The following is a 15,835-nucleotide window of genomic DNA, read 5'->3' as shown; positions in this document are numbered from 1 at the left end:
TGGATTGATGGTCAGAAGCAGTCAGAGGCTTTATTGCTTATTGAAACCAATCCCCCTTTAATTAATGCACCAATATTCTCTACAAAAACAATCTTTTAATTTAAACAAATGGTAAACCACACAGGTAAACACACTCAGATTAAACATTTAAGAAGGTTTCTAGTGATCTTAATCTGCCCTTCTCAATGAAAAATAATATACAAAATGTCAAATAAAAAGAACTGCTTTCAACAAACCCCTTCCTTGAACTTTTCTCGCTTTTTTGATCTTTTAAAGCTTCCCGCTTTCTCAGAGCTCCTCCCAATCTCTCCTTGTGTCAGTTGAGGGAAAAAAACTTACAAAGCACATGTAGCCCAATAATAATCCACCCTGTTCTCTCCCATGTCTGCCATCTAGCACATGCATATACCAATGCAATTTCAGATTGTGCAGATTGCCACTGAGTTGGCAATGTGGTTCTTAAACATGCTGCTTGGGTCCCACATATATCTCCAGTATATCATGTTCAATTTGAATTTTAGAATAAGGGCATCCATGACTGTTGCCATCAGGCATCAATTGGCTTATAACTAAATTTAAGAGATATATGTTCAGATTTACTGAATATTTTATAAAGTAGTTAAAAAGCAGACAGATTACTTAGATGTGTAAATAGGTATGTAGAGTACAAATCTCACAATGAAATGAAATCAGACAGACCACCTGACATCGACCTAGGCATCAGAAAAGACTACAGCGGAAATAGCCCTGTTGACTCTGAAATGTCCTGTTGACTAACATCAGTGATGACAAAATTGGGAGCGCTGTCTCATAAACCAGTCAAGCAATAGCCTGACATAGTCAGACTCACAGAATCATGCCTGACAGACCATATCCCTGACATCCTCATCACCATCCCTGGGTATGTCCTCTCCCACCGGCAAGATAGCAGCACATTAGTATATAGTTGGGAAGGAGATGTCCTAGGAGTCTTCAACATTGACTCCGGAGCTTGTGAAGTCTCATGACTTCAAGTTAAACATGGTTAAGGAAACTTCCTTCCTGATTACCAGGTACTATCCTCCCTCGGCTGAAGAATCAGTACTCCTGCATGTTGAACAACACTTGGCAAGAGTACTCTGGGTGGGGAATTCAATGCCCACCACAAACAGAGGCTCAGCATCAACACTACTAATCGCGCTGGTTGGTTTCTAAAGGACGTAACTGCTAAAATGTGTGTGAAGGTGGTGAAGGAACCAACGTGATGGAAAACATACTTGGCCTCATCCTCACTAATCTGCCTGCTGCAGATGCATCCGTCCATCACAGTATAGCTAAGAGAGACCACCACATGGTTCTTGTGGAGACGAAGACACATCTTCACATTAAGGGTATCCAACCGCATGTTGTGTGGCACTATCACCATGCTAAATGGAACAGATTTCAAACAGATTAAGCAACTCAAGACTGAACATCCTTGATGCACTTTGGGCTATTAACAGCAGCAGAATGGTACTCCAGCTGAATCTGCAAACTCATGGCCTGGCAGATTCCCCACACAACCATGATCATCAAGGCAGGGGATCAACCCTGCTTCAATGGAGAGTGCAAGAGGGCATGCCAGCAGGAGTGTCAGGCATACCTAAAAATAAGGTATCAACCTGGTGAAGCTACCAAACTAGGTGCACACAAACAATAAAAGCAGCAAGTGATAGGCAGAGCGAAGCAATCCCACAATGAATGAATCAAATCTAAGCTCTGCAGTCCTGCCAAACTCAGTCATGAATGGTGATGGACAATTAAAAACTCAATGGAGGAGGTGGCTCCACAAATATGCTCCTTCTCAATGATGGAAGAGCCCAACTCATCAGAGCAAAAGATAAGGCTGAAGCATTCGCAGCAATCTTCAGCCAGAAATGCTGAGTGGATCACCATCTCAGAGCCGTCATTAGTCCCCAGCATGACTGGTACCAGTTTTCAACTAATTTGATTCACTCCATGTGGAGGCACTGGAAAATGCAAAAGCTATGGGCCTTGAGAATATTCTGGCAATAGTAATGAAGATTTGTTCTCCAGCACTTGTCACTCCTCCAGCATGTTCTTCCAGTTCAGTTAAAACAGTTATTTACGTTACAATGTGGAAAACAATCAAGTTATGTCAAGTTTACAAAAAGCTGGACAAATCCATCCCAGCCAGTTATTGCCCCTTATGTCCACTCTCTGTCATCAATAAAGTAATGGAAGGTGTCATCAAGAGTGCTATCAAGCAACACCTGCTCAGCAATAACCTGCTCAGTGACGCCCAGTTTGGGTTTTTCCAGGACCACTCAGTTCCTGACCTCATTACAGCCTTGGTTCAAACATGGACAAAACAGCTGAATTAGATTAGATTAGATTACTTACAGTGTGGAAACAGGCCCTTCGGCCCAACAAGTCCACACCGACCCGCCGAAGCGCAACCCACCCATACCCCTACATTTACCCCTTTTAACGTAACACTACGGGCAATTTAGCATGGCCAATTCACCTGACCTGCACATCTTTGGACTGTGGGAGGAAACCGGAGCACCCGGAGGAAACCCACGCAGACACGGGGAGAATGTGCAAACTCCACACAGTCAGTCGCCTGAGTCGGGAATTGAACCCGGGTCTCTGACGCTGTGAGGCAGCAGTGCTAACCACTGTGCCACCGTGCCGCCCAGAGGTGAATTCCAGAGGTGAGGTGAGAGCAACAGCCCTTGACATCAAGGCTGATGTCACACTTGGTTGATTGCAAAGATCTCTAGAAAACTAGAATCAATGGGTATTGGAAGGTAAAACTCTCCACTGGTTGGAGTCATACTTGGCACATAGGAAGATGATTGCAGTTGTTGGAGGTCAGTCAGCTTCGGGCCAGGACATTTTTTTTATAAAATCCCTACAGTGGGGAAGCAGGCCATTCTGCCCATCAAGTCCACACCAACCCTCTGAGGACCTTCTCATCCAGACCTACCCTCGTACCCTATCCCTGCAACACTGCATTTCCCATGACAAATTCACTCAACCTACATATCTTTGGACTGTGGGAAACCTATGCAGACATGGGGAGAATGTGCAAACTCCACACAGACAATCAGTCGAGGGTGGAATCGAATCTGGGATCCTGGCGCTGTGCTAACCACTCAGCCACTGTGCAGCCCCAAGACATATCTGCAAGAGTATTCTCAGCCCTATCATCTTCAGCTGTTTCATCAATTACCTTCGCTCTGTCATAAGGTCAGAAGTGGAGATGTTCACTGATGATTGCATAATGTTGAGCACCATCCACAACTCCTCAGATACAGCAGCAGTCCACATTCAAATTCAACAAGATCTGGACAACATCCAGGTAGAGGCTCACAATTGGCAAGTAACATTCGCTCCACACAAATGACCATCTCCAATAATAGACAATCTAACCACCACCCTTGATATTCAATAATGTTACCATTAGTAAAGGCTCCACTATCAACATCCTTGGGTTTACCATTGACCAGAAACTGAACCGGACTCGGTACATACAAACGATGGCTACAAGAGCAGGTCAGAGGCCAGAAATACGACAGCAAATAACTCAGTTCCGGACTCCCCAAAGCCTGTCTACCATTTATAAGGCATGAGTCAGGAATGTGATGGAATACTCTCCACTTTCATCGATGGCTGCAGCTCCAACAACACTCAAGAAGCTTGACACCATCCAAGACAAAGGAGCCTGCTTGATTGGCACCACAATATCCAATCCCTCCATCACCAACGCTCAGTAGGAACAGTGTGTGCCATCTATAAGATGCACTGCAGAAATTCACCAAAGATCCTTATGGAGCACCTTCCACTCTCTTAAACAAAAGGTCAAGCTCCCACCCAGACACCGCCCCATCAGACAGTCATGAAGACAGCACCGGGCTAAGCCCACAGCAAAGCTCATGCTACCCTTTTAAAACAAAAAAAAGGAAATGTTTATCCAACCTTTGAAAACACATGAAAGTCCAGTGACTCTGGAAAATGGAAAACAACAAATAACCAAACAGAAAATGACGTTTCTCAACTCTGCTGCCACTGTGCATTCTTGGGGTAGGGACAACAAGGCATCAAAATGTGAAATAAATATTTGTTGATGAAATAAAGCTCTTCCATGGGTCAAACACTGAAGCAAAGGGAAAATAAGACATCCTTCTTGCTGGGTCCCAACCCAAAAACAAAAGCAACTCCAAAGGTAAAACAGACACTTATACTGTGGGGATAAAAAAGATTTCCTTCATTCATTTACAGGAAGAAGACATGACCGGCCAGGCAGCATTTAATTGCCCATCCCTAATTGCCCAGAGGGAAGTTAAGAGTTAACCAAATTGCTATGGGTCTGGATCACATGTCGGCCAGGCTGGTTAAGGACAGCAGTTTCCTTCCATAAAGGACATGAGTGAGTGAACCAGATGGGTTTTTACGTCAATCGACAATGGATTCATGGTCATCATTGGACTCTTCAATTCCTGACATTTATTGGATTTAAATTCCACCATCGCCATGGCAGGATTCAAACCCAGATCCCAGAACATTATCTGAGACACTGTGTTAACAGTTCAGTGATAATACCACTAGGCCATCGCCTCCCCTATTACTAAATGAAAATGTTACTGTTCAGGTTCATGATGCCTCCAGCACCCATCAGTCACGGCAAGCCTTGACTATATGAGTGAACATAGTGTGCTTCAGCGTCAGGGATACTTGAGGCGGACAGAAGCAAAGAGGGGCAAAGGAGGGCAGACAGTCAGGAACAACAAGCCCCTCCTCAGCCTGTTGCCTGGACTTGTTAATGGCCATCATGGCCAGGCCCAAGAACAAAGCCTTGAGAACGTTCATAGACTTGTCCATCCCTTCCTGCATGGGTGCCTGTAAATCAGGAGTGTGGGCCTGAAGTGCAACCAAAATTTTAACAGCAGCCCCTTCAAAAAGCTGAAAAGGGGCTGCAGACACACGACTCAAGTGGAAGTCCATCTCTTTCAAGCCACAGAACGTGCACACAGTCTGGCACCTGGTAAATTTCCTCAGTCATCGACTGCATGGGACCGCCACATGAAGCACTCTCCATCTCAGGTCCCCTTTGTCAAGGGCTCTCCACTGAGGATCGGCACTGCTGGAGAGGAAAATGTTATGCTCCAGTGTCCGGGTGGCAGATGAAGGCATGCAGCATCTGCCCATACAGATAACACCTCTCCGCCAGCTGAAAGGGCACCGGAAGGATATCCCTGAGATAGCTTAGATTGTGGGGCACCATGTCACAGAGGAGAGTCCACAGTGTGAGGCCAATGTCAAGCTCTGGGACAGGCACTAGTCAGTTCGGCCGGAAGTCCACTGCACTCCTGAGCCACCTCGAGTGCATATGAGGTTATGGGGCGTGAGTGCCTTGTCTGTCCAACTATGGATGGCTCCCGATGTGAATTGGAGGTGGACCATCGCTCTCTGTGCCAGCATCATCCAGGCCATCCAGTGCATCCCTGACTCTGGTCAGCCCCGTATCCTGAGCTCTCTCCTCCCTCCAACACAAAATGCACTCAAGGAGGAACCTGTTCCTGAGCAGTGGCTCCCTGACAAGAGCAGATACATGGGAACACCACTACCTGCAAGTTCCCTTCCAAGTCACTCACCATCCTTACTTGGAAATGTGTTGCTGTTTCTTCATTGTCGCTGGGTCAAAATTCTGGATTAGCCTCCCTAAGGGCATTGTGGGTCAACCAACAGCACATGGATTGCAGCAGTTCAAGAAGACAGCTCGCCATTGCCTTCTAAAAGGCAACTTGGGATGGGCAATAAATGCTGGCCCAGCTAGCGATGCCCGTATCCCACGAGTGAATTGAAAAAAACCCAAAAGATCATACCAGAAATTCTAAACCAATGGTTAGGGCTTTAAGTGGAGAAATGTGAACAAATCTGGAACCGATACATCAGGAAAGATTAAAACCTTTTGAAAGGCTGGTATGGAATTTTATCAGAATGCTATCAGAGATGAAGGATCTTAGTTATGAGGGCAGATTGAAGGTTTGGATTGTTCTCCTTGGATCAGCAAACATTAAACAGTTCACTTGGTCTTCAAAATATTGATAGAGGAAAGAGATTAAAAAAAATCCATTTAGCAAGTATGAGACGTGGTTTTAGATCACCAAATAGTAATTTGTCACACAGCATCAACATATGCACAAGTGATCGAATGTCCTCCTTTTATGCTCTACGTTTCTATGACTCAAGTACAACTGGGGAAAGTGAGCATTCAAGCCTGCATTCATGGGGACTGGACAGAATGCACCCATGCAGGATATTTCCTCTTGGAAGAAACTAAAACTAGAGGGCACTAAAGTGCAGACAAGCAAGTGGAGCTGAAAGCACAATACGATCTGACTGAATGATGGAGCAGGCTTAAAAGGTCAAATGGACTACTTCTGTTCCGACGTATTAACGCAAACTTGCAATATGGTCTCAGCTTTAAAAAAATATCTAAACAAAATGCACAAGAGGGATACTGCATAGAATTTATTGCCGAAAAAAAGAGGCACTTCAGGTCATGATCTGTATTGATGTTTATGCTATGAGGAAGATTTCAAAGTCAATTGTTGCACAGTTAAAATTTTAATCATATTCATGGTTTTAAAATCCACTTGGCCGATTTAAAGAACACCCAGTAACATGCAAAGTTGAAATTTTTCTAAAGGGTATTTCAGTTAATCAGATCTCACCCTTTTTAATGATTCTGAAGTGTAGTCTGGATGAGTCAAAAGAATATCCATATCACCACTGGACTCAGCACCTGCAGACATGAAGGGAAAGAATAATGAAGGAGAATCCTTCCAACTTGCATTGCAGTTGCTACTTTCAAAATGTGATGAAGCATAGAACTGGAAGACAGATAGATGTTAGCTGACCAGGACAAAAACGACCACTGTGATCTCAATAAGCTCTCATCCCCATCTCAAAGTTTTGGCTAGTAATAAAATGAATGTTGCCCGCAAACAAATCATTCTCTTTGTTTTGCAACTGATCACAACTCTACCAGCCAATGGCGTTGAATGACACTGCCCAATTATTGACCTATCATAAGTTTAAAAACTGAATACACCATGAACAAGTACTGCCACCACCGACGAAACCTCAATGACAACAAAACTCTGTATATAACTGCAAAGAACATGGCTGTAGTACCTGCAAGCATCTTCAAACAAAAATGTTTCAACTGGTGGTCCAAGGTCAGCCTTCAGCCAATATGAGTAGTTTCAAATGATATCAACAAACAACCAAACACATTGAATGCAGCAAAGCTTTGGGACCTGACAAAACTATGGTTGTCATGAAAATCTGCAATCTGCAATTAGGCAAACTTCATGCTAAGCTTATCCTACACAGATTTAACTGTCTGTGTGGAGTTTGTACATTTTCCCTGTGTCTGTGTGGGTTTCCTCTGGGTGCTCTGGTTTCCTCCCACAATCCAGAGATGTGGGGGTCAGGTGAATTGGCCATGCTAAATTGCCTATTGTGTTAGGTGCATTAGTCAGAGGGAAATGGGTTACTCTTCAAGGTCGGTGTGGGCTTGTTGGGCCGAAGGGCCTAATTCCACACAGTAGGGAATCTAATATAAAAAAAAAACACAAAGCAGTAAATTGCCCAGGTATTCTCTGCTCACAAAAAGCAGGACAAATGCAATGCAGCCAATGACCTGAGAAGGTAACAGATTATAAAAACTTAACTTGTGGATTTGGGGCTTAACTTCAGGACCAGAGCTGAGTGGTAGCAAACAGAACAGCCTGAAAAGATGTGATTCTGATCCTGATGGGGAAACTGAAAAGTGATGTCACATGAGGGTTGTGGTTTGATTGGCTAATAAAGGATCTGCTAAATTTGAATGTATTAAATTGAATCTTGCTAATTTAATTTATTGGTCACAACTTTCATCAACAGAGACACAAAAAACAGTTAAAAATAAAAAACAAATTCAAAACTAATTAAAAATAAGGATGGTGGGTCAGGTGATGTGTTTCTGCATGATGTGGGAGCTTATGGACCTCTTTGTAGTTCCCAGTGACCATGTCTGCAGTAAATGTTGGTTGCTGGAAGAACTCTGGCTCAGAGTCAATGAGTTGGAGTCTGAGCTTCAAACATTGCAACACATCAGGGGGAAGAGAATTACCTGTATGCTGTGTTTCAGGAGACAGTCACACCCCTTCATCTAACTAACTCGAATTTGGCCTGTGGATAGGAGGATGCGGCTGTGAGTGAGGCAAGCAGAGGGATTCAGGGGTAGAGTTGCAGAAGCCTCAGCCCCTGTCCAACAGGTTACAGTGATCGTGGGGGATATCATTATGCAGCTGGACTGTGAAAATCAGGTTGAGTGGATTGCAAGAAAAGGAATTTGTAGAATATCTATGAGAGCTCCACCAGGACCAGTGGATTTCTCACCACATTATCGCCTTCATTCAAAAACGTTGAAAAGAATTGATTTTCCAAGCGAAGGTGAAAGTAACTGCCCTAGGAAAACTCTTCACTGGCCCATGTCATAGCGAGCACAAAATAATGTGCTTGTGTTTGATGAAAGCCAACCATCTCAATCCTTGAAGGCAGTCATCAATGATGTCCCAGGCCCAGTTATCAGCATCTGTTTCATTCCTTCAGAAGTGGGGATGCTGACTTTAAACTGTAGAGTTTAGTTCAATTTGCAACTCCTCAGAAAATGAACAAGTCTATGTCCAAATGCAGAAAGACCTGAACAATAAGTTTGGACTGAAAAGTGAAATCTAACATTCTGCATCACACTTGTGCCAGGTAATGATCAGGGGCTTGATAACTTCTCCTCTTTGCTATTAAACATCATTACCATAGCTGAACACCCTAATAATATCCTGTGAGTCACCACTGACCAAAAACTTGATTGGGCAAGTCACATAAGTATTACATTCCAGAAACGGGCTAGAGGCTGGAAATTCTGTGCCAATTAAATCACCTCCTAACTCATCAAAGTCTGTCCACCATCTACAACAGACAAGTCAGAACTGTGATGGATTATTCCTCATTTGCCTGGGTGAGTAAAGCTTCAACAATACTCAAGAAACTCAACACCATCCAGGATAAAGCAGCACATATGATTGGCAGCCCATCTTTTACCTTCAAAATTCGATCCCTTCACAATCTAAAAGTTAAACTGTAGTAGTCCTCAAAGGTTTTTTGGTATTACCAACTTATATCATCTGGAATGAGCTGCCAGAGGAAGTAGTGGAGGCCAGTACAATTGCAACATGTAAAAGGCACCTGGATGGGTATATGAATAGGAAGGGTTTGGAGGGATATGGACCAGGTGCTGGCAGGTAGGACTAGATTGGGTTGGGATATCTGGTCGGCATGGACGGGTTAGACCGAAGGGTCTGTTTCTGTGCTGCACATCTCTATGACTCTAATAACACCTCATCAGACCAAGACCATTTACAATCAACAAATCGGCCTCCAAATCATAGATCATCTTGATATGGAAGTATATCACTTACTAGCATTGCTCAAATCTTGTGAATAAATACAAAAAAAAATCGCCCTTAAAACACTTAAATCGGTACTCATTATAAACACCAGCGATAATGGATTCTCTGTAAAAAAAACAAAAAATTCTCTGGCATATAATGAATACCATGCTTATACAACTTGCATATGATGGTCTTCGAAGAGAGGAAAAAAATTACTTGCTTTCAAGTGCCAACTGACAAGGTACACTTTCACAGAAATTTACCTTTACATTTCAAGATTACACCATTCACAGCTTCATTTTTCCCCTAAATATTTATTAATTGTATTATTTCTCCCCAAGTGTTGTTATTACATAATTATATCACATAATTATGATACTCATAAATTTGATAAAAAGGAATAAAAGAGCTTTTCCTGGACTTTTGTCAGTTATAATGACAGAATTTGCTCAGATGAAATGATTCTTGGTGAGCAACGTAGAATATTTGCAACTTAAAATTTTAAAAACACACATTTCAGACTTTATAATTTCAGTGCAAATTCCTGGTAGCACTTCCAATTACCAGTCTCAGAAGTTGCCAGTTAAATGACTGAAGTGGTACAAACCTCGCCTGAAACTGCCACAAATGATGGCGACATAATTTGGATCCAGTTTCTCCACTTCCCGCAGGACAATGGCCTAAAGGGTGAAGAGAGGCAAAAAATTGTTTCAATCCACACAAAAGAGAAACTGGAGGGATAGACATGAGATGCCCCAACATGCTTATGCTTCAAGATATAAAGTTTTAATTCGCTGTTCCCCAAGCAGTAAATTCCAAATGTCATCAGTACTAAAAAGGGAAGATTGGGAGAGATACTAAATCCTTCCCACATTCTGTTGTAATAGGGATTCAAGCAGTGAGGCAATGAAAACCTGACATTTTCATTTCATCTGAATTAATATGAGAAATACATCTAACAGTATAATTCTGGATTGTGCTCTTCCAAACTTCAGATGTGTGAGGAGAGAGCATTTGCAGGCATATAAAATGAGTATGAATTATATAGTTTCCACTGGCATAGAGAAAATTTATGATGTCATGAAATTACTCAGAAGAATCATCAATCCTGGAAGGTAGCTAACTCAAGGGAACTCTGTAACAAATGGGGAAGTGACAATGGTTTCATTGTCATTATTGGGCTCTCACTTGCAGATTTTTATTGACTTTAAATTCCACCATCTGCCATGTCAGGATTCAAACCCAGATCACAAAAATACAGGTGCACAATCCTTTATCCGAAACGTTCGGGACCAGCTGGTTTTCGGAATTTTTTGAATTTCGGAATAAGTAACAGATCGACGGTGAAATTTTTTTTTAAAAATCTTAGCGAACAGCAGACTCACATTGAGTACTATGGGCCCTGAGACAGAATTGAGGCCTGCCAGTGCTGGGCCATGCCCCCCCCATCGCATCTGAGTGACATGCAACGAGTGGGTTTGGAATTGGGTTGACTGTTTGCATGCCAAACAACCTTATTAATGAGATAAAAACTTCGCTAAAAAACCTTGGATTTTGGAGCATTTCGGATTTCGGGATTTTGGATAAAGGGTTGTCTACTTGTACTAGCTTGGTCTCTGGATTAATAATCGAGTGATAAATATCAGTAGGCCATTGCCTCCCCTTACATATCATGCAACATACACATCTTTAATCAAATTATCACAGTTGTAACAATTCCAACTTTGTTTATATTCTACCCTTACATACAGTAAAATGCTCAAATAATTCTCACAGGAATATTATCAAATAAAATTTAACAGTGAGACACAACAAGATTTGTCAGGTTGACTTGGTCAAGGGAACGTCGAAAAGGAGGTAATAGGGCTTAAAAGGAGAAAAGAGTGACCTGAGGTCATTTGCATACCAATCTGTTAGGGTTTATGGACAGTTAATATAGCATATGGAATCCTTGTTTTACTAATAACAACATGGAGTACAAAAGTCAGGATGTTATGCAAAAAAAATATAGAGTATAAGTTTAGCCTCAGCTGGAGGAATGCACCCATTTCTAGGCACCAAACAAATGGGAGGATGCAACATCTTTGGAGGGGGAATGACAAAGTGATTTACGAGAATTGGTTCCAACTAAGCATCTCCTCTGATGTCTTTGACTATATCCTCCATTCTGAACTCAGATTTTGATATGACAATGCAGCATTGAACAGACAGAGGGCAATTGCAGGTTGCCCTAATTCTGCAAAAGCTCTAATTCTGCAAAAGCAAAATTTTGCAAAAGCTCTAATTCTGCTGTTTTCTTTTGTTATGAATTTGAAGGTGTGTACTGTCCTTTGACTATATCCTCCATTCTGAACTCAGATTTTGATATGACAATGCAGCATTGAACAGACAGAGGGCAATTGCAGGTATGTGCTCTAATTCTGCTGTTTTCTTTTGTTATGAATTTGAAGGTGTGTACTGTCCCATTAAGAGAGAGAGAGAGAGAGAGATTGTTGTTCAGAACTGAGAGATTACAAGCATCTGTGATTATGACTCAATGTTAGTCCCAGAGTGTACTAGAAAATTGAATATATGTAACATTTGGCTGTAAAATGGATAGCTGAGTTTTGGGTGCCTTATTTAACAACAATTCAAATTTAACCAGTTTAAATTATGCTCCAGGAAACTAAAAGCCAATCAAGTTTGAATTTGTTGTTTTGCCAACATTGAACCAATGAGACAATCCAATGTTGGAGGCATAAGAATGCGAACATTTTGAAAATCGGTTAGAGAGCAACTGCCATAAAGAGCGAGAGAGCCAATCACCAATCTAACACCTTGCTCTCATAGAAATCAGAAAACACTCTCGATCAAAGGTACCTTTTCATGTGAAACATACTTGCAGTAAAAAGAAATAAATCAACCCAGGGAGATCTTTAGTCGGAAGAGGGAAGACACAGAGGAAGACAGTGACTGTATGGTTTTGAAATTAAGTTGATGTAATTTTATTAAGTGCATTATTGGAATAGTATCTTGTTATAGAGTTGGAGGCAGATAGTAAGCAATTCAGAGACGGGGGCTTAGTGTTGTGAATAGTTATTTCATATTCACTTTTAAAGAGTTAAAAAATAAATTAACGTCATTTTCTTTAAATAGTGGAATCTGGAAGTTCTCTGTCACTCCTATTTTAACAGTTTACGAGGCAAGGCGGGCTTTTCTGGATGCTTGGTTTAATTAACAAAAGGGTTCACCTCTGTGTCATAATACCTTTTACTGCCTGTTTGAGTGGTGGAAAATGACTCGACAGTAACTTTCACAAAGGAATGGAAGAAATACTGGGAAATGAGAGCAAAAAAATATAAGAAATGAAGGTAGGAAGGGCAGAAATAAATATTTGCATTTCTTTAGCTCCTTTCAAGAATCCCAAGACATGCCAAATGCTTACACAAAACGAATGATTTTTAAAATGTCATCGATCTTCTAATATAAGCAATGAGTGAGGAAGTACAACTAAGTCAACTTAAATTGACTAAGACATCAAAAACAACAGCACATATTTGATGTGCTGAATGGCTCCTTTCTATGCTGAACTGTTTGATTATTTTACAACTCAGAAAAGGCTGATTTTTGGCAGCAGCTTTGTGAAAATTTAAGTACCGCTATTTGGCAAAGGAGAACAGTCAGTCAAATCTAACACCAGGACAGGCTGTATTCAGTATGAAGCAACATACTGGGGCGGCACGGTGGCTCAGTGATTAGCACAGTATGGGGGAAATGTGGGGGAATGGGTCTGGGTGGGTTGCTCTTCAGAGGGTCGATGTGGACTTGTTGGGCTAAAGGGTCTGTTTCCATACTGTCGGAAATCTAATCTAATCTCAAACATAGATCATAGAATCCCAGAGCACCCGGAGGAAATCCATGCAGTCAGCCGAGGTCAGAATCGAACCCAGGTCCCTGGTGCTGTGAGGCAGCAGTGCTAGCCACAGAGCCACCGTGCCGCCCACATCTGTTTACAAACATACAAATACTATACATGCATCAAGATTCAAATGTGCAGTTACAATGTATTCTCCCGCATAAAGTCTCTCATTGTTTACAACGTCAGAGCAAACTACATTATTGGCACTTAGTTCTGTCTGCCTTACCTGCATTTTCACCATCTCACATCGAGGAATTCGCTTTTCAAAATCCTCAAAATACCTACAAAAATCAGTGAAAGCACTGATAAATTCATTGATAGGAATTCAGTGAGGAGTCTATTCATTTAGCACAAAGTTCATTCACTTACAATGTTTAGTTTCAGAGTCTTTTTACACAAGTTTAATCTGCGAAAACAGGTTTACATCATCAAATGTATAACATGTGTGTGTATTCTGTAAAGAGCAACATAGCCAGTGAGTTAAGATTGATGTCGAGAAAGTGCAATCAAATCTCACAGATCCTCAGATATGGTTGCAAGTTGCTCAGTAATTAAAATGATAGCAGTTAGTTAAAAGTGCATATTTAAAATGCAAATTATTTCTAAATGGCTTGATGATGGTCCTGTAAAACATTTTACAAATAGTGCTTATTAATTTCCCATTTTACTGTAAATTACAAGAAAAAACCATTTCTGGAAATGTTGACACATGCTAGAATTAGACAATTATGACTACAATTTTTTTTAAAATCAAGGGCAACAAGTCCAATGAATCCCAATCCAAATTGAGGTTATTTAGTGTGATCCTTTTCCACTGCCACTAAAGTTTATCAGCACATTATGCTGCAAATACACTCAGTGCACATTTCACTTTTTAAAAAATCATGAAACAAACAGTGAAGAAGTGAACTTTTGCTCATTTAGGCTGTACTTTCATCCAATACAACAATACAATATAGTTCCTGAAGACGCAGACTCTCAGCATTGAAAATATTCAACATGTGTCTATTAATTGACTGGTTAAATTCTTGTGAATAAATTCAAGTTGTTCTCTTTACCTATTAAAAAAAAAGGCAGCGAGAGAGTTAACTCTTAATTGATGCAAATATCTTTTTAAATTAAGCAGCAAAATGACATCCTTCATTTGTCTATGGAATTATCTGATCAAATTTGATCTCTCTGCTATTTGAAATAACAATGAGTCAAGAGAAATTTACATGCATAGTACGTGGCAATAATTGAAAGATAAATTTGAAAATGCAGATCGAAAAATAAGACATCAAGCATTTCTAGTATTGAATACTGTTTTTTTGCTGCATCAAATATACTAATTCAGCAGGTTATTTTCCTTAAAGGGTATCATGTGGGGACCAAAAAGGCAGGAGATGCTGTGCTATCTTTACTGTCTCATTCCAATTGCTTTTCTCAGAATGCTCATTTAATTTATCAGTCCAACATTTATCAGGCCAGTGATTGCTCATTCTCTCCAACGAACCTTCCAACCACTTAAGTCACTCTCTCAAACACCAACTCCATGGGAAACAAACTCCAGAATAAAAGAGGAAAATGCTGTTGTCATTTTATGAAAATAAATAATTTGTCTCTATTTCTATAAAGTAATTAAGAAAGTTCCAACACATCATGGTCATGCATAATGTATCACTAAGTTAACTTAATTAATATAATCTCCCTCCATCAAGGATCATCATTAAACACTGAAACATAACCATACTTGCCAATGCCACAGAAACAATATTCTGAACAAAATTAAGTGAATAGCATCGTGGTCTGTGCAAGGACAAAACTCAATGAGGCTAATTGGCCTTTTCTCTCCATAAATGTTTGAATGCTTTTAAAATTTCACACTAGTTTAAACTGCTGGCACATGAAGTGATGAACATTTTAAGGGAGATAATTTTCCCAAAGAAGAGTCTATTTTTAAAAAATGATATTATATTTGAAGCAGTCTATGGAAAAATGCACAAGACTAATTGCAGACTTCTGAAAATGACAGCACCACAACCCAATCATGAAAAATTACTTCCACTACAACTTACTTTAAACCAATCCGCTGATGATAATTTAGTATGTGTTCATTTTCTCTGAGATCTAAAAGAAAATCAAAAAATAGCATTTCAAATCATAAATTGCATTGAAATATCAAACATAGGAACATTTAATGACCACAGGTTGGGCTGAAGTCATCATTTGTAACTCATCCATTGAGGCTAGTGGATTCACAGTTTAGTTCTCATCTGTCCTAAGTCAGTTTTATTTTGACTGGAAAAGTAGGACTGTAGTTACTCTTGACACCCAACACAAGAGTTTAAAATCAGGGAGTACCAAGGAGACACCGAGATTCCTGCACCCCATCTATGGCAATTAATCACAATGAAAAATACAGTTTTTAAGATCTGTACATACATTGACACGGATATTGGTATAAAAG

The 15,835-nt window shown here is 40.7% G+C and overlaps 1 protein-coding gene across 4 annotated transcripts in view; it reads right to left on the bottom strand.

Moving 5' to 3' along the window:
* polb (polymerase (DNA directed), beta) overlaps window positions 1–15,835 on the bottom strand; it is a 109,688-nt gene that overhangs the window by 76,101 nt on the left and 17,752 nt on the right. For all 4 annotated transcript variants that reach the window (XM_043681581.1, XM_043681582.1, XM_043681583.1 and 1 more), the window contains exons 7-10: window positions 15,444–15,495; window positions 13,613–13,667; window positions 10,096–10,168; window positions 6,723–6,793 (exon numbers count right to left, since the gene is read on the bottom strand). In XM_043681581.1, the coding sequence (XP_043537516.1) occupies window positions 6,723–6,793; window positions 10,096–10,168; window positions 13,613–13,667; window positions 15,444–15,495 (251 nt within the window). The remainder of the gene's footprint in view (window positions 1–6,722; window positions 6,794–10,095; window positions 10,169–13,612; window positions 13,668–15,443; window positions 15,496–15,835) is intronic.

The sequence above is a fragment of the Chiloscyllium plagiosum genome, chromosome 42, assembly GCF_004010195.1.
Source record: "Chiloscyllium plagiosum isolate BGI_BamShark_2017 chromosome 42, ASM401019v2, whole genome shotgun sequence".
Lineage (NCBI taxonomy): Eukaryota > Metazoa > Chordata > Chondrichthyes > Orectolobiformes > Hemiscylliidae > Chiloscyllium > Chiloscyllium plagiosum.
Note: the sequence above shows the minus strand (reverse complement) of the source record. Positions and strands in the feature narration are given on the sequence as shown.